The 20,252-nt window shown below is 39.9% G+C and overlaps 1 protein-coding gene across 1 annotated transcript in view; it reads left to right on the top strand.

The window, feature by feature from the left end:
* CWH43 (cell wall biogenesis 43 C-terminal homolog) overlaps positions 1–19,099 on the top strand; it is a 49,512-nt gene extending 30,413 nt beyond the window's left edge. Inside the window, exons 13-16 of the mRNA XM_028100738.2 lie at positions 4,622–4,766; positions 8,559–8,620; positions 15,932–16,087; positions 19,021–19,099. Of these exons, the coding sequence (XP_027956539.1) occupies positions 4,622–4,766; positions 8,559–8,620; positions 15,932–16,087; positions 19,021–19,099 (442 nt within the window). The remainder of the gene's footprint in view (positions 1–4,621; positions 4,767–8,558; positions 8,621–15,931; positions 16,088–19,020) is intronic.
* Positions 19,100–20,252: the final 1,153 nt, after the last annotated feature.

The following is a 20,252-nucleotide window of genomic DNA, read 5'->3' as shown; positions in this document are numbered from 1 at the left end:
AACCTATGTGGGCGACATGGCTTAAGTGTGTCCACATGGACCTGCTGATACATCCCCCGCAACAATGCAGGAAACTGACTCCCCCAAAGCAGCAGACCTACCAGCAGGGGCAGAGTCTGCCCCGTCAAAATCTCACCTAGGTAGACAGAATATGCCAGGAACACCCTGTCTGCAAGCTGGCAGGTTCCAAGGAGAAGAGAGAGGAAGGATTTGAGACAAGCATGCCCAGTTCATCCTGCCAACTAGTTAGAAAAGTCCTCCCAAAAAGTAAAAGGTGAGGGAGAGAGGCCAGACGTGGTTTTCTAAGCAAGTCCTTCTATAACGGGACATGAGGAATGGGGAATGACTTTTATCCCCAAAGGATAACATTTACAACCAGTGACTTCGTACTGAATAAATCATGAATAATGCCAACCCTATATCATAAAAGTAAAGGTAAAAGTATGTAATTTATACTGTCAGGCTAAACATTCTGTAATAACAATGGAAAATACTAACATTAAGTGCTATAAAACAGGGCATATAGGTTCTGTCCGCATTAATGACAAGAGGCCACAAAGCTTTAATGTAACATACAGAACATTAGGACAACACTGCTGTGCTGTAAGTTTCACCTAAACAAGACGAGTGTGTCTGCTGCCCTTATTTTCTGGTTCTCTCACAGCATTATGTGGATCTGTGAAGGCATACTTGAATATCTTCTGAACTAAATCAGAGCTTAGTAACATAAACAAACCATCCAAGTGTAATACTGTGAATCTTTTGCTCACCGGACCCTTGCTTGTCTCTTTAGAAATAGGAAGGGTGTTTAGAGGACAGATGATACTTACTGATGGTCCATATTGCTTTAAAAAGCTGTTTAAAGAAATGTCTCTTTTTCTCTCAATAATTTTCATGTAGCAAGTACAGGCATTCAAAAACCGTTCCACTGACCTTACATTGGGTTTGGCTTTTGAAAAATAGGCACTTCTGTGTTTAAAGTTGCAAGGTCTTAACCTAAGAAACGGCTGAATATACCCCTTTCCATTTTTCCTTTGCTTTCCCCCCACCCCCGTCCCCTTTAACTCCTTCCAACCTCCAAAATGTAAAGAATAGACTTGAAAGAGAAGAGAAGACTAAAGAGAGCCCTCCGAATGTGCTTGGAAAAGGGGAGGGAGGGATGACCTTTTCTAACTTTCTATCAACCACATATTTAAAGCCCTCTAATCAACGCCACACCTTTCACATGTTCTCATTCGCTTGATGAATGATGCACGATTAATGATGCGTGATTAATGATGCACGCACACGTGCATCGCACACACATACGCACATCCAGTGACGACAGCAGTAATGGTGCTAACTCTTACCGAGGAACTTAATTCCAGGGAGGGAAGAAGGGTATTCGGGTGGCTAAAAGCATGGGATTCCAGCACGTGGAATCACACAGTCTGGTCTGAACCCCAACTGAAGGTGTATCCTTCACCAGCTTAGTTAATTGCCTCGGGCCTCGGTTTTCTCATTTGTAAATCAGGGGCAGTGATCCTACTGACGTCACAGGGTTCTTGTGAGATCTAAATGAGATAGTATCATTGGTCCAGCGGCTAGCACTGGGTGATACAGATTCTGATTAAAAAAATGTATCATTCCATCTCCATGTAGTACAACATATAGTTGTACAATGTTTTGTACTTGAATTTCATGATATTAAAACATTGAAGTTAAAAAAATGAGATAGTATTTCATGCAAAGTACAGGAGTACAGTAAGTGCTCAGTTACTTGGGCAGCTCAAAAAAGAACCGATTCATCAAACACAGACCAGGCGTCTGCCACGTTCCAGGCACAGAGCTAGGTTTGGTCATAGCTCGGTAGAAGCCCCGTCCCTGAACGCTGTCGTCTCCTCGAAGCAGGTGACATGAAGACGGTCATCCTTTGAATAATTTGAGAAGCCATCATTACATGTTTCCATTTGCCTTTGTTTTCTCCAATACTAGATAAAAAATTCCTAGTGTGAATAAATATTGAGAGATTTCATTTTCTAGTGATTATGGCATGCAAACAGGAAGTCATATTAGGAGTGAATTATGGAATGCGTCTGCATGTTATTAGCTGATTCAACAAGATTTTTTAAATTACTGACTACACAAATACCTCTTTACCACCAATAAATAGGAAATAGCAGCATTCCTTAGAAGCATTTAGGTGTACACCGTAACTAAAATTAATGTTATTTTCTGCAATTAACTGAGCGACCAGTTAATCACCACTTCCCCCCCCCCCTTATAACATCATAAGTATACAAAGAAGAAAGAGTGCAGAACTTGTAGTCTGTAGTTATAATTTTGGTCCTGTTGTAAGATAACCTCAGTGGGTTCCAGTCCTCTTGTTTCTGAATTGGATAAAATTATTTTTTCTAGCCCACATTATAGGGTTATTGGGCTGATCAAATACTAACAGGTAAGGAAACATAAAATTTGTTCTCTCTCTCACTCCCTCCCCCGCTTCTTTCCTCTCCTTTCTTGATACTCATACATATACTATTTTTTAAAAAAATATTTAAGTAATCTCTATACCCAACATGGGGCTCAAACTCATGACCCTGAGATCAAGAGTTGCATGCTCCTCCAACTGAGCCAGCCAGGCACCCCAATATACTATTTATTTTTATTATTATCACTGGATGAAATTTATCTCCTGAGAAAATGCGAAACCAAATTCATAGATTTTTTTCCAATAATATATTGTTAAAATATATTTGCATGAAAACACTATCTGTGGTACAGTGACCTTGGACTTCTTTTGACTAGATTTGAATCCCAGTTGTGTGCTTCAGAAGGAACAGAATTCACTGCAGAGCTAGTTGAGGAACTACTCACCAAGATGTTGGAAGGGTCAAAACAACAGATAAGAGATACTATAGTAGTTGGGAAGAGGGGCCATGAAGCATAAAGAATGCAGCTACTGGGGAAGAAATACTCAAACCTCTCTCTCCTCCCACCTTTTTATCTCCTACTGGGGCCTCCAATTGGCCAAACCTAACTGGATATCAGCAGAAAAGAGAGAGCCAGGAGATGAAATCTGCATGGGTGAGCCTCTCAGGACACAGAGAAGGGCTGAGAACAGATTCGAACATGGAAGGTAGAAAATAACCATAGGTATGGTCCTTGGCCTCATTTAAAAATAGAGCTAATGCCTGCCTCTCCAGTTATTGTGAATATTCAGTGTCAAAGATGTTTAACAAATGGTCATTCTTTCACTCTTCTATTTCTTAAGACATCTTTTAATAGTACTCAGCTGTCTATACATTCTTATCTAGGCTTAATTCTGTCTTCAGATCCTGCCTCAGTGAGGTTTCTCCAGTCTTCTCAGTTCAGTTCTTGGTCATCTCTGTCTTTGTCATGGTTTGTTTTTTGTTTTGGGTTTTTTTGTTTGGTTTGGTTTTTGCTTAAGTCATTATTAGCTACCTGTCCCTATAAACGCCTGTGTGGGTTCTACTGCCTGTTTGCTCTTGGATCCATTCCTGGTTTGTCTCCCTCTTGGCTAAACATTGCAGGGAACCACATTTCCCAGAGTCTGTTGCTTTCTGGCTCCTGGATAGGTTTAGCCTATGGAAGGCATTGGTGCAAGGCCGCAGGGCTGGAGGAAGAGAGAAGACAAGGTATTACTCATGATCTCTCGCTCTCTTTTTTTTCTCTTTCTTCTTTCTCTGCTGTCTCTGGCCACAGCCGAGTCTCCTGTGGCTCTAACTACTCCTTAGGTGGCCCCGGCACCTTCTGGGCGGCCTCCCTCCAGCACCATCTCCCACCAGTCAGGGCTGGCTTGCAGACTTTGGGCGTATCATCTCTTGTTGCCCCTCTAGCCCGACCAGTGGTACTGGTTTCTCATTGTTTGCTAAACTCTGGTTGCCTCACTGATTCCTGTTTCGCTTCCCATCACCTAGGTAACCAATTTCCTATATTAAATTCAGCCTGTTTAAAACACCTAGAGTGGTTTCAGTTTTCCTGGCTGGATCATGTCAAATGTGATATCCCTGTTTTTCCCCAAACTGACTGTAAACCTCTCAAAAGCGTGATGTACCTACCTAATTATCTGTTACACACCTACAATGCTTAGCCCAATAAAAGCATCATGTTTAGCCAGCTTTTGACCAGGAGAGCCAGGGAGGCTTTTAGGATGTGTTCGGTTGATGGAGCTGAGTAGGTTACATAAGCCTGGTGTGCTCTGTGAACATTAGGATTCTCCCTCTTACCAGTATTTCTGACTTTAAATTTTATTTTATTATTATTACTTTTTTACCTACTATTCTTTAGCTGTAATACGGTGGTTAGGTCTTAGATTACTGATGCAATTTCTTCTGGTGAAAAATTGAGCAAATACTGTTTTTGAATAGATACTTAAATTAACTTGACTTCAGCTGATTTGTGGGGAAAGATCATGTTCTTAATCCAGAGTTTGTCAGCCTGCCCAGCCGAAGCACTGTGTCTCTGTCTTGTTCATTTGCATAACATTAAGTTATTTATCCAAGTAGGAATTACTCGGGGTTTGTGTACTGTGTGAAGATATTCTTTGGGAACCGTATGTAGGTACTTTCTAAAAAATTGTCTTGCAAATACAATAAAGAAGTACATTTTTACATTTTAGAGATGACCTTGACAGGAAGCTTCAGGCAATTGCTGTTTCAAAACTCCTGAAAAGGAGCTCCGATCAAGTGATATTCCTGGGATATATCACTTCAGCACCTGGTTCCAGAGATTATATACAGCTCACCGAACACGGCAATGTGAAGGTAACATAATCTTAATAGGATTTCTGATTTCTTAAGTAAAATGTTTCTTCTTCATGTTAAAAAAAAAAAAACCCAGTGCGACAATTTAATATGTATTTTGATTATAGACTGCTGCGTAGAAAACCAAGAGACATACTGGCTTTAAACAACAGCAATTGTCAGTGGCTCCTGGATCTGCAATTTGGACAGGGCCGGGAGGGGATAGCTCATCTCTGCTTCACACAGCTGGGTGGCTCAACTGGGGACTGGAGGATCCACTTTGCAGATACTTCCCAGGTGGCCAGCTGGTGCTGGTTGTTGACCAGGAGCTCAGCTGGGGCTTTGGGTGCAGGGTCCTGGTTTCTCTCCATGGGCTAACTTGGGCTTCCTCCCTGCAGATGGCTGGGTTCTCAGAGTGTGTCCCACAGAGAACCAGGAAAAAGTTGTATTGCCTTGTATGACCTAGCCTTGTGAGTTATAGTGTGAAGCCTGCTCACATTCAAGAGGGAGAAACAGAAATCCCATCTCTCCATGGGAGGAGTATCAAAGTCACATTATAAGAATACCATATGGAAAGTGAGTTATTGTAGCCATGTTTAGGAAATATAATCTGCTACCTTATGCAACTTAATTATGATGTTTGAGGGTAAAGGACAGAATGAAATATACAGAGAGGCTGGCTGACCAGCCATATAGGGCCTCACTAACGGAATTACTCCTTACCTGTTTGGATCCCAAACCTCAATTTGTCAGTGTCCCCAGATCATATGATCATGCTCTGGGGAACTGACACACAAATCAAATCCTTGAGACATATGTGCACTGGAATGCTAAATGCATTAACTGATAAGAAGAAATATAATTGTAATATTTCATTATGCCCTATGTGGATTTTTTGGCCCTTCACCTTTTGTTTTCAACTTCATGTCTTGAGATATTTGCGGAGAAAAAGGCTTACTCCTTTTACCACGTGCTTGGAAAAACAGATGAGAAAGAGCATGGTGTGATGAGGGTTTCCAATGTGGCTTAAATATGAGAGAAATGAATTTCTTTATGTAAAGGTCTGGGCAGGTACTCCAGTACTGGTGCCCTCCATGGTGTCAGGAATGTGCTCCTCTGTCCTGTGGCTTCACTTTACAGAGCCTCCATTCCCAGGTTCGCCCCGTGGTCCATGGTGGCAGCATCCATGTTCTAGCTAGCAAGACAGAGGAAGGGATAAAGAAGGGGCCAAGAGCATATGCAAGTTATCTCTGAAGGCAAATGCCAGGAAACAGACCTCCAGCACGTGTACTTACATTTCATTGACTGGAATTTAGTCACATGGCAACACCTGGATGTACAGAAGGTCGGAACTTCACTGTGAAATCTTGATATACACGCAGCTAAAAATACTACAACTTGAGGAGGAAGGCAGTCAGATATTGGGGAGATGAGTGAATCTTGGCGACTATGGATGAGGCAGGAAGTGAAGTCAAGATGGACTCCTGATTTCAGCTTCCGTCAGAGGGTTTATGATGGTGACGTCATTAAAGAGGACACTGAAGAAAGAAGAGTTTTGCCAAGATGACAATGAGTCTAGCTCTAGGCTGAGTCCAGGCATCTGTGGGATATTGATGGAGACGTCCAACAGGCAGCTGGTTCTACAGCTTTGGAATGGAGGAGAGCAGTCAGGACTAGAGATATAGATTAAGTTGCTGCCACCATCTATGTGGTCATGGGAACCACGGAAGTGGATGACACTGCTACTAAGCTAGAGAATTGCGAAAAGAAGGTCAGAGAAAACCCCTGATAAGGCTACATTTAATGTGGCTGTCGTGGGGGTGATGGTGAGGGAAGACAAGGGGAATTACCTCAGAAGAGAGATTAAGGAGAGGCCAGAAGAACAAAAGGAAATCCTGGCGAGTGTGGGGTCACAGAGGCTCTTCAGTTGCTGCTGGTTGTTGGCCGGGCCTCTCTCTCCATGTGGTCTCACTAGTCCAACTGGGGCCGCATTTACCAGCTGTGTGACCTGGGGGCAAGTTATTTAAAATTTCCTGGCCTCAGTGGCCGCATCTGTAAAATGGTGATAGTCATATCTGTTGTATGACAGGGTGGTTATGAGGATGAAATATAAGATAATGTCTGCAGAGCCCTCACTCTTGTATGTACGAGGCACTCGGTGAGGGGCAGCTATGTATATGTGTTATGTGTATCTGGCTGTATGCATAAAATCAGATAAGATAATTGTTTAAGAACATGGTCTCTAAAGTACAAAAGAATATTAGACAAGACAATATTTGGCAAGTCTAAGGAAAAAATGCATCCTAATAAGAGAAGGAATTCTTACACTGTGTGTGTGCGTGTGCATGCGTGTGCGTGTGTGTAAGGGATGTGGATGGTTAAGGAAGAGGAATTTTATTTGATATTTAATCCTCTGGTGGTTACCACTATCATGGTCAGAAGCTGTGTCAAGACTGGCAGTGGATTCTTAAATAGCTTTTTCTATTAGGAAGTTTATTAATGCAGAGAGGAGTTTTAATCATAAATGCTTGAACAGATTTTTCTCTTTAAGAAATGAGTATTTGAATTCTGCAGCCTTAAAATTTGACAGCATCTTTTTAAAATCTAATAAAAAAGTGACAGTTAAACGTATTCATAGTTTATTATTCCCTATATATACAGCTGAATGACTAAATTTTTATTTCTTTCCAAGGCAAACCAGACAGTACTCTTTCAATTTATTTGCTTTTTTCATCATTAACATTTTAAAATTTAATTTTAAAAATGTATTATCATTTTTCCATGTATGTCAAGGCATGTATATGTGTGTATGTGAGTGTGAGATGTTAGTCATAGTAAAGATTAACAAAGCATCCATGTGTTCACCACTAAGCTTATGAAAAAAATTAAGAAATAGATAATAAATTGTGTTTTCTTTTAGTGATTTAAAAACCTGTCTTAAGTTAAATTTTAATAGTAAAATTGAGAAATGATCGAGAGTCAGGTATATTTTTTATTTATAGGATTCTTTAAAAAGAAGATGGAAATTTCTTCAGTATAAAAGCTCCATATTTAGAGTTTTCCCAGAACATTACAGAAAAACAATATGTTTAATGTTCTGCTTCTCTGATGAAAAATAACACTGGTCTTAAGCTTTCAACATCCAAAAGACTCATGGTTACTCCCCAAATGTGTTTATTTCCAATGATTCAATTTAACAAACTCAGATTGAGCTCCTGCCGCATGCCAGGCTTCCCGCTAAGTACCAGGGAGCCAACGTGATTGAGTCCCTCCGCTCGGGAAAGGGAGGTTTGAGACCCATAAACAACGGTACAGAAGGGTGCAGCTCCGCTCGGGAAAGGGAGGGTTGAGACCCATAAACAACTCCACAGAAGGGTATAGCTCTGCTCGGGGAAGGGAGGGTTGAGACCCGTAAACAACGGTACAGAAGGGTGCAGCTGGTGTGTACAAAGTACTGCATAGCATGACCGAGGGCGGTGCGGTAAATTCTGCTGGGCGTGAAAGACGTAGAAAGCCACAGGGAGCCGGCCCCTGTGCTGCTGATTTGCCTGCCTACCCCTCTCTGTCACCCACCTTCACCTTTGCACCCCCAGCATCCAGTGCAGAGCCTAGATGGGCACCTAGGAGGTGCTCCAGAAATATCTGTAGGATGAATAAATAATTTGGACCTTAACGGATCATTAGGAGTGAGGCAGAGAAAACAGCGTGCACAAAATGCCTATTTATTACTGCCGTTCACACATTTTCTTGGCAATTCAGAATAGAGCATTGTTTTTTATGCTTTAAACGTTCTCTCCTCTGTTCTTTATTTAGGATATTGACAGCACAGATCAAGACAGATGGTGTGAATATATTATGTACCGAGGGCTGATCAGGTGAGCAGAGGTTTGTGGTTGTTGCTGTTTTATTACCTACTATTACTGTGATCTTTTGGGTCTATCCTGGAAGGAAGAACTTTATAGAAGCAATTAATTTTATTTTTTATAAACATTGATTCGGCTAGTTACACAGTTGAACATTTTTTTTTCAAGGCATGGCCTAATTTAAGAAAGAATAAATGGTAGAGTAAATTAAGCTTAATTATATAAAAAGGATACTGTATAAGTTATTAAGCATGATAAGGACATAACTGTCAATACATGTTAGGAATGGCACCAGTTCGGACTGTAGGGCATGGTGGAAACACGGATCATGGAGTAAGAAAGCCCTGGGCTGAATTCCAGCTTTGCCAAGTTCTAATCATGTAATTTTGGGTAGGTTAACTCACTTGTTGGAATCGCTACTATATTGTGGTGAGATCTCTAGGTAAATTATATTTTTAAAAATCCTTGATATAAAAAAGTGAATATCCATGTAATATATGCATTTATTAGTGTGTGAATTTATATAGTGTGAATATATGGATATATGGATATATATATTCATTCCAAAATAATATATCTAAAGGATCTTAAAATTCAAATATGTAACTGTGTAAATCTGTTTTGAAGGCCCTATTTCCTTAAAGCTAAAGCAGTTTAATACCAAAAAAAGGACCGATTTATTTTTTTCATTCATTCATTCACCAAGTAATTATTAAAAAACTATTATGTGCCAGGCATTGTTCTAAGCAGTGGGGATCTAACAGGAAAAAAACACATTCCTTGACTACCATAGAGCTTATATTCCAGTGGGAGGAGATAGAAAATAAGCACATAAGACAGAGAATGACAAGTGGTGATGTGATGGAAAGATGGAGGAGTCCAGGTAGGAAGGATGGGGATGGGGAGTGTGGGGCGGTGGGGGGGGGGGGTGACTGTGCTATGATCCAGAGGATCGGCAGCAGCCTGAAAGAAATGAGGGAGGTCACATGCGTATACCCCGGGAAGAGCACTGCCTGCAAGGAAAAGAGCAAGTACAAAAGTTTGAGTGGCGCATGCTTAGTATTTGTTGGTAAGAGCGAAGGGGCCAGCAGGGCTGGAGTAGACTGAGATGGAAGTGAGGTGACATGAGAGAGGTAAGTGGGGACAGATCATGTAGACAGTGGATTGATTCACAGGTCCCTCCACTTATAGGGTCCTTCAGTGGAGGGAACATGCTGGAGATAGTCCCTGAAACTCACGGCAATACTCCTGCGAGTACACAATTTGTTGGGGGATATTTGACTTGAGGCCTCTAATACCCTCCTCGGGACAGTGCTGGAACTCTGTGCGGGCTTCTAGGAATGGGCCTCTCTGGCCTGACCCTTCTCCACACAGGCTAGTTCATCACCTAGAGGTGTCTTGGCATTGGCTACCTGAAGTTAGGGGTTGATGGTGAACTTATCACCCCTAAGTAGCCTTATATTTTAAGATCTGTGGTCTCCATTTATGAGGGAAAATGGTTGGCTTCTAGGGATGAGACTCACAGGATCAACTTCTCTCCTATCGGAGATGTGGCTTGTTCAGTTATGAGTCAGAGTCTAGTGAAAGCACACGGTGATGTTCAACTCTTCTTTACCTTATTTGTGATTCAACAAGTATTGGTGGAGTATAATGTATGCCAGGCACCAGGGGTATAAGCAGTAAACAAAACAGAGACGGATCCTTACCCTGGCAGAAGGAAGAAAGACCATAATAATTCCATGGCGTCATTGTTTAGGAGGTGGTGAGTCTGGTGGAAACCAACTGAGCAGGTTAAAGAGCATCCAGAAGATGGAGGTGGGTGCCACTGTAAATAAGCGGGTTGGGTGGGTCTTACTGAGAAGGTGACACTGGAGCTAAGATTTGAAGGAGTGGTCCATGTGGGTGAGAGAAGACCCTTCCAGGGACTAGCTTAGTGCAAAAGCCCGAAGGCACATCTGCACAGATGTGTCTGAAGAAAAGTGAGGCTGGTTGGGCTACAGTGTGTGTAGGGGATGGGGGTGGTAGAAGAGGTAAGGGGGAGTATATGGACAGGGAAGGAAGGCAGAAGATCACATCAGGTTCTGTGGACTCTTATTAAGACTTAATAAATGGTGACCCTTATTGGTTCCTGAATAAATCCATAGGTTCATGGGTTCATATGCTTACTGGGATGAGACAAGGAGACCTTTGAGATGCCAAGATAGTTCTGGTTACATTAATAATTCAGAAACTCCAAAAGGCCCAGAACATGCCCACGTGGCTGCAGGACAGATAGCTTATTATTTTGGTGTTTCCAAAGGGTTGAGGTGGGAGGGAGAAGCTAAAGTGTTAGTTTTATAAAGTATATGATACCAGATTGAAAACACTGTTTCTGTTTTCATTCATATTAAAGTGGTTGTTTTAATGAGGATATTAGAATTTCTAGAAAACAGTTTATGATATATAGTGAAGTAGGTATAAAATGAAGTTGTCAATATTGTTAGTTGCCAAGGAACAGTGATATTTATAGTACCAGTGCCCATAATAGCTAATCATTTGGCTCTGTATACTTGTGGCCCAAGACCCTTATTACCTCTCCTTGGAAGAGTGGGGTGGCAGATTTTTAATATATAAATATTTACATATATATATGCTAAATATGGCTGGGTGGCTTAAACAACAGAAATTTATTTACTCACTGTTCTGGAGACAGAGAAAAAGAGTGTGTGCAAGCACATATGCTGTATGGTGTCTCTTCTTTTTTAAAAAAATGTTTATGGGCGCCTGGGTGGCTCAGTTGTTAAGCATCTGCCTTCGGCTCAGGTCATGATCCCAGGGTCCTGGGATCGAGTCCTACATCGGGCTCCCTGCTCGGCGGGAAGCCTGCTTCTCCCTCTCCCACTCCCCCTGCTTGTGTTCCCTCTCTCGCTGTCTCTCTCTCTGTCAAATAAATAAATAAAATAAAATAAAATGTTTTATTTAAATTCAATTAGTTAACATATAATGTATTATTAGTTTCAGAGGAAGAGGTCAGTGATTCATCAGTCTTAAATAATACCCAGTGCTCATTACATCACATGCCCTCCTTAATGTCCATCACCCAGTTACCCCATCCCCCTACCCCCTCCCTTTCAGTAACCCTCAGTTTGTTTCCTATGATTACGAGTCTCTTATGGTTTGTCTTCCTCTCTGATTTCATCTGGTTTTACTTTTTTCCTCTCTTCCCCTATGATCCTCTGTTTTGTTTCTTAAATTCCACATACGAGTGAGATAATATGATAATTGTCTTTCTCTGATAGACTTATTTCACTTAGCATAATACCCTCTAGTTCCATCCATGTTGTTGCAAATGGCAGGATTTCTTTTTTTGATGGCTGAGTAGTATTCCATTGTGTATACAAACCACCTCTTCTTTATCCATTCATCTGTTGATGGACATCTGGGCTCTTTTCATAGTTTGGCTATTGTGGATATTGCTGCTATAAACATTGGGGTGCAGGTGTCCCTTCAGATCACTACCTTTGTATCTTTGGGGTAAATAACCAGTAGTGCAATTGCTGGGTCATAGGGTAGCTCTATTTTCAACTTTTTGAGGAACCTCTATACTGTTTTCCAGAGTAGCTGCAGTATGGTGTCTCTTCTTATAAGGACACTAGTCTTATTGAATCAGCGTCCCACCCTTATGACCTCATTCAACTTAATTACTTCCTTGGAGATCCCATCTCCACATATGGCTACACTGGGGATATAGCTTGACATATGAATTTGGGGGATGATACAAACATTTAGTTTATAACAGATGGGAAAGTAGCAGAACTAGAACAAAAAAATCCCCAAATGTATATGAAACCACAAAATACCCCAAAGAGTCAAAGCAATCTTGAAAAAGCAAAGCAAAGTGGGGGGGGGGCACCTGGGTGGCTCAGTCGTTAAGCGTCTGCCTTTGGCTTAGGTCGTCATCCCAGGGTCCTGGGATCGAGCCCCGCATCGGGCTCTCTGCTCAGTGGGAAGCCTGCTTCTCTCTCTCCCACTCCTCCTGCTTGTGTTACCTCTCTCTCTCTCTGTCAAGTAAATAAACAAAATCTTAAAAAAAAAAAGAAAAGTGGGAGGCATCACAATTCCAGACTTCAAGCTATATTATAAAGCTGTAGTAATCAAGATAGTATGGTACTGGCACAAAAACAGTCACATTGATCAATGGAACAGCATAGAGAGCCCAGAAATGGACTCTCAAGTCTATGGTCAACTAATCTTCGACAAAGCAGGAAAGACTATCCAATAGAAAAAGACAGTCTCTTCAACAAATAGTGTTGGGAAAACTGAACAGCAACATGCAAAAGAATGAAATTAGACCACTTCCTTTCACCAAGCACAAAAATAAATTCAAAATGGATGAAAGATCTAAATGTGAGACAGGAAACCAAGAAAATCCTAGAAGAGAAAGGCAGTAACTGCTTTGAGATTGGCCATAGCAACTTCTTTCTAGATATGTCTCCTGAGGCAAGGGAAACAAAAGCAAAAATACACTATTGGGACTACATCAAAATAAAAAGCTTCTGCACAGCAAAGGAAACAATCAACAAAACTAAAAGGCAACTTACAGAATGGGAGAAGATACAGAAGATATTTGCAAATGACATATCTGATAAAGGGTATCCAAAATTCATAAAACTCAGCACCCCCAAAATGAATAATCCAATTAAAAATGGGCAGAAGAAATGAACAGATATTTCTCCAAAGAAGACATCTAGATAGCCCAACAGACACATGAAAAGATGCTCACGATCAGTCATCAACAGGGAAATGCAAATAAAAACTACAGTGAGATCACCTCACACCTGCAGAATGGTCAAAATAAAAAACACAAGAACAAGTGTTGGCGAGGATATGGGGAAAAAGGGACCCTCTTACACTGTTGGTGGGAATGCAAACTGGTGCAGCCACTGTGGAAAACAGTATGGAGATTCCTCAAAAAGTTAAAAATAGAATTACCATATGATCTAGGAATTGTACTACTGGGTATCTGCCCCCAAAATACAAAAACACTAATTCAGAGGGATACATGCACTCCTATGTTTATAGCAGCATTATTTACAATAGCCAAATTATGGAAGTAGCCCAAGTGCCCATCAATAGATGAATGGATAAAGAGGAAACGGTATATATACACAGTGGAATATTATTCAGCCATAAAAAGAATAAAATCTTGCCATTTGCAATGCCATGGATGGAGCTAGAGATTATAATGCTAAGCAAAATAAGTCAGAGAAAGACAAATACCATATTATTTCACTCATATGTGGAATTTAAGAAACAAAACAAATGAGCAAAGGCAGGGGGAAAGAGAGAGGGAGGCAAACCAAGAAATAGGCTCTTAACTATAGAGAAGAAACTGATGGTTAGCAGAGGGCAGGTGGGTGGGAGGGTGGGTGAAGTAGGTGATGGGGATTCAGGAGGGCACTTGTGAGGAGCACCGGGTGATGTATGCAAGTGGTGAATCACTATATTGTACACCTGAAACTAATACTACACTGTATGTTAACTAACTGGAATTTAAAATAAAAAAACAAATTTAATGAAGTTAGGGATTATTGTTTTTCAGTTTTGTCCATAAAACCAATTCTATAAACTTTATATCAGCCATCTAATTCAATGCCGTGCACTTCCTAAGCACTTAATAAATCCTTACTGGACAATAAGAGACTCCTTGTTTTAGTAGACAATTTGGATTGTCTGGTTCCTTATCTTCAAGGACTTTTAGAAGGACCTTGAAGGCAGTGTCTATGAAATGAGTTAGAACTTTGATCTTAGAGATTTGATAAATAACAGAAGTTAGATTTATTAGAGACAGTGACCGTGACTTACAGGGAACTGCACAGATTTGGGACCTGGGCTTAGACAAATAGCTCAGCCTGTCAGACACCTGTCACCCCATTCTGATGCTGTCACAGCTCTCCTCTTTCCCTTCATGGTGGGCAGACCTGCTGCCTCCACGTACCCCAGCTCTGGGTTTCTGTCTCTATTTGGTATGTAGTTACAGGTTTTGTTTTTGAATGTTTCTCCTACTACTTGTCTGGCTCAAGCGCCCACCGCCTGTCACCTAAATCCTTACCGTGGCCTCCTAACTGGTCTCCCTTCCCTGGAGTCTGTTCTCTACACAGTCGCCATTGCATTTCTGCACAGAACCGCTTGGATTTCCACCTCACTGCCAGAAGAAGATCTGAAGTCCTTAGAGGGGTCTGCACGGAAAGCTTTGTATCATCCACCATCCCCGACATGTGTGCAAACTCATCTCCTACTGTGTTTGCCCTTATGCACTCCACTCCAGTCACTGGCCCTCAAAAAAGTCAAGCATATTCTCCTTCGGGATGTTTGCATTTGCTGCTCCCTTTCCCTAGAGCACCCTTCTGCCAACATCTGTCTGGGTTGTTTCTTCGTTCAATCTTTTGTGCCAGTGTCACTCTGTCAGAGCGGTATGCTGAGCATCTACTATAAACTAGCAACCTCTGCCACTTAGCATTTCCTGTCCTCTCTACTCTTATTCTTCCGGGGTACTTAGGTACTTTTCACCACCTGATAGATTTTATACATACATACATATTTAATTCGTTCTCCCCAACTAGAATGAAAGCTCTACGAGGGCAAGGGTTTTGTTTTGTTCACTGTTTATCCCTCCTATTTAGAACAATGCCTGCGTGTGGTAGGGACTTGATATATATTTTTCACTGAATAAGTGAATGAACGACTGAAGTGGATAGTTTTTTTTTTTGAAGAGGCAAAATATAAATAAAATAAAATGAATTCTTGGTTGCCCATGGTTCCCCTGTAACTGTAACATGGTTCCCTCACTGTAACTATTTGGATAACATCTATAAAATGCTTTGATTTCCTGTAGAACTGAAAGCTCTAAGCAAAAACAGGATGTGTAATTTTTTTTCAGACATACAAAATCTTTTATTTTAGACTTGTAAATGTGGATGAAAATATGCGTGTGGTATTTGAATTTTTAAAGGTAAGAAAGAGTTTAGGCATATCCTCCTGTCATTTTGGAGAACTGTTCTTGATGTAAAACATAATTATGTGATAGGTGATTTGTAGAGACCAGAATATTCATTAGTGTTTGTTTAGTTGATTAAATCTGTGTGCATGTTCCTTATTCATTTATATAATAAGAGCAATATTTTGATAAATATTTGGAGTAATAAATCAAGCTAATTCTAGTGATGTACAGAGTAGAGTTATAAATGGGAAATTGGCCTAATAATGCAGGTGATATCTATTAGATCTCATCAGATTCCTGTACGGTGATAAAGCCTTTACAAACCATTTCTATTTCTGCCATAGACTGGGTTATGCAAGAATCTCCCATGCTGAACTGAGTGACTCTGAAATTCAGGTGGCCAAATTTAGGATCCCTGATGACCCCATTAATTATAGAGACAACCAGAAGGTGGTCACAGACCAGAGGGAAGTTCCAAAGGAAATTCATTTCAATCCTAGGTGAGTGCGTTCCTTCATGAGGCACCACATCCCCTTTACAGACCTAAATATGTTATCCTGCGATGAGTTCCAAATTAAATATGGTTCTAGAGGTTTGTTCAGGTAAGGACACTCATGGTAAAAATGATAAGATCCTGCCTGGATTGAAGTTATGGTTTCTGCTTTCTGGGATAGAGTAACATGTTATGGTCCCAGGGTCAGGTGAAAAAGATCACATTGGCATCATCTTCATCACCATCACCATCAACACTGCAATGACAGCTAATATTTGAGTGTTCTGTGTTCCAGACCCTGTCCTAGGTGCTTTTGGTATTATCTCAGTTAATCATTCTGGGGTTGGTACTCTCATTATCCTCATTTTATAGGTAAGAAGTTCAGGCTGAGGAAAATGAAATGACTTCACTGGGATTACATGGCTAGTGAACGACAGAGCTCAGAAGTGGGAAGGAAGGCTGTTAGCATGGTTGGGTTGCTGAGAGTCTCAGCTCTGGCTGCACACTGGACTCACCTGCGGAGTCCCACCTCTGGGCTTTGGGTTTTCACAAATCATCCCCAGTTACTCTAATGTGCAATTAGGATTGAGGCTACATAGAGAGGATAATTCATTTCCACTGCAGAGATTCTAGCATGTGAAATATATTGGATTTTGTTTAGTTCTAAATAGAGGTTATCTGAGAAATCTGCAGCAAATTATGTGCTTTGAAATATGTTTTTTTTTCCTTCTCACGGCTAGATAAGAAATGTCTGCATAAAATGAAGCCCAGAACATATCATATATGTTATTATTATTTGACATTTCTACTACTTTTACAAGCTAATCGCTGGAGAAGCTTCTCAAACTTCATTTTATTTGCTCCCCGGGGCGTGGAGGATGTGGGTGAGGGACAGTGGAATTTATGTTTTCTTTTTCTTCCTTGTCTCTCCTTACAACAAGAAAAAAACTGTACTAAAGTGTAGGGAATGAATGTAAGAAGAGCTATAACAAGTCTTTGATTGCTTGCATTGCTGTGTTTGATGTCACCCCTTGTGTGTGTAATATGCTAGTGAAGAACATGGGCTCCGAGGCAAGCTACCTGGTTCCAATCCTCACTCTTGCCAGCAAACAGCTGGGGAACTGTGGGCGAGTTGGCTAATCTCTCTAAGCCTCAAGTCTCTCACCTGCAAAATGGGAAAAACAGTAGTGCTCACCTCCTAAGGTAATTTGAGGTTTGACTGAAACAGAGCTCCTAGAATAGCATGATGATACATGTGATTTTTTTTTTCCTGTTCATACATTTGTGCTGTCCATGTACTTTTGGCACATTTCAATAAAGCTGTTTGGAAAAAAAAAAAGGATGTGCATGGTGAATGCTGAATAGGCAGTAGATACAATAGCAACAGTAATATTTATAATCGTCACAGAAGTGAAATCCAAAGTTTTCTTCCTTTTGTTGACAGAAGTGACTTCTTACATGGAAGCTAGAAAATCTGGGAAGATAAAGGTTCCCCTGTTTCCTTATTCTCATACATCAAGAGTGTGGAGAAGTCCAAATAAAATATTTTTTAGCTAATCACAACTGCAGATTAATCCAAACCACCTGTGAAGGGAGCTCGATCTGCTTTCCCACTCAGTTTAATTATGAAAATAGCAGAAGCATAAGTAGAAAGCTTGTCTTAATTTTAAAAATTCCACATATATATAAAAACATTTATCAAATAAAAATAGTCAAAGAATACTAAGTTCATCAAAAATCCCATTCCTTAATTCAGCAAGTTCTCATTGAGTACCATGGTATCATCACCATGCTAGGCCTTGTGCTAGATACTCAGGACAAAACGGTGAATAAGACCAAGTCTTTGTTGTAAGGGAGCTTATGTTCTAGTGGGGAGATAAGCAATTCAAAAGTTATCACTGGTAATAGTTTTGGATACGTCTTTGCTTTTTATGTGCCTATATATCTATATATCACACAATTATCTCAACTTTATAATTGTATGAAACATATATGTACGTGTGTGTATGTGCATTCTATTTATTAATCTCATTTTTTCCCTCCAAATAGTGTATGATGAGCCTCCTTCCACAATAAATTCTTCTGAAAATGTTTTTAAATGATTGTATAATATTCTATTATATGGATGTACCAAATATAGCTAACCAAGTTAGTTGTTTTTGCACATTTATTCTTTCATTATTATAAGAAGTCTTCTGGGGACTCCTTATTAAATCTTTGGGCATATCCTTGATTAATTCCCTAGGACTCAGTTCTAGTCATAGAATAGCAGATCAAAGGTACTATTTTAATATTCCTTATTATTGTTTTGAGATGACAAAAAAAAGCCAGACCCCCTATGTCCTGCATTATGGAGGCTATGTGGATTTTGTGATTGCTGATGAAGAAAAGGAAGTCAGTGGCTTCATTTACTCAGGTCTTACCTTCCTTTCTAGTGCCTTTTGTATTTCATCATCCCAGCCAGAGCTGTAAAATTAATTAATTATTCATCAGCAAGGTAAGTTGTTCATCTGTAGCACCTGTGGAAGACGTAGAAGTTGAAATTGTGCCAAAGTAGATTACATATGCATTAATGTGATATAAATAACATTTCAGGTTTCAGGATCCCTTCATCCATAAAATGGATATTATTCAAACTGAAGACTAGAGAGAAAATCCAGACTTATTTTTCACCAATGTTATCAGCCAATAATTCTTAAACAGTCGTGCTTTTGGAATGATTCATAACCATGGAAAGAGGACTTTGAAGGTTAAAATTGTAGTCTGCCTTTCCCATATGCATGAATCCTTTTTTATTTCTGCATTTGTTGTTTTGTAAATTGATCATATCTCTCCTGGTTTTATAATAGATAAGTAAAACCATAATAGATTATGGTTGAAATTTTATATAAGAATGTACTTTTCTGAATGGCCTTTACATGTCAATTACATTTTTTTTAGATTTGGATCCTACAAAGAAGGACATCATTATGAGAATAATCATCATTTTCATATGAGTACACCCAAATACTTTTTATAAACTATTTAAAACAGGATTCATTGACTGAGCAAGTCTAAGGAAAACAAAAGTAGAAGAAGAAGAAGAAGAGATGAACGAAAATGGGGAACTACCCACAAAGAACCTCAATTTTTAAAAAAATATGGCATTTATGCAATGGGAAATTCTATCAATTTATAAAATATATTGCTAAGTAAAAGCATTTCTCCAAATTGTTTTTCTTAAATTTCTGATAAAATATAGAATGTGGGGTAATATAAGAAAGTTTTACTGCTAATTTATTCTGTTGTTTTGGATGGAATATTCTCTCTATATCTGTTATGTCCATCTGATCTAGGGTATCATTCAAAGACACTCTTTCCTTATTGATTTTCTGTGTGGATGATCTATCCATTGATGTAAGTGAGGTGTTAAAGTCCCCTACTATTACTGTGTTACCATCAGTTGCTCTCTTTATGCCTGTTAGTATTTGCTTTATGCATTTAGGTACTCCAATGTTGGGTGCATAGATATTTATAACTGTTATACTCTGTTGTTGGATTGATCCCTTTATCATTATGTAAATGGCCTTCTTTGTCTCTTGTTACAGTCTTTGTTTTGATTTTGTCTGTTTTGTTTAATATAAGTATTGCTACTCCATATTTTTTTTTTTGCTTCCATTTGTATGGTAAATGTGTTTCCATCCCTTCACTTTCAGTCTGTATGTGTCTTTATGTCTGAAGTGAGTCTCTTGTAGGCAGCATACTGTTTCCTTTGCTGTGCAGAAGCTTTTAATCTTGATGAAGTCCCAATAGTTCATTTTTGCCTTTGTTTCCCTTGCCTCTGGAGACGTGTCTAGCAAAACATTGCTGTGGCCGAGGTCAAAGAGGTTGCTGCCTGTGTTCTCCTCTAGGATTTTGATGCATTCCTGTCTCACATTGAGGTCTTTCATCCATTTTGAGTCTATTTTTGTGTATGGTGTAAGAAAATGGTCCAGTTTCATTTTTCTACATGTGGCTGTCCAATTTTCCCAGCACCATTTGTTGAAGAAACTGTCCTTTTCCATTGGATATTCTTTCTTGCTTTGTTGAAGATTAGTTGACCATAGACTTGAGAGTCCATTTCAGGGTGCTCTATTCTGTTCCATTGATCTATGGGTCTGTTTTTGTGCCAGTACCATACTATCTTGATGATT

Source organism: Eumetopias jubatus, unplaced genomic scaffold, assembly GCF_037043125.1.
Source record: "Eumetopias jubatus isolate StellerSeaLion01/CBP00866 unplaced genomic scaffold, mEumJub1_p1.0 scaffold_2, whole genome shotgun sequence".
In the NCBI taxonomy this organism is placed as follows: Eukaryota; Metazoa; Chordata; class Mammalia; order Carnivora; family Otariidae; genus Eumetopias; species Eumetopias jubatus.
The sequence above is the reverse complement of the archived record's forward strand: the minus strand, read 5'-3'. Positions and strand labels throughout refer to the sequence as shown.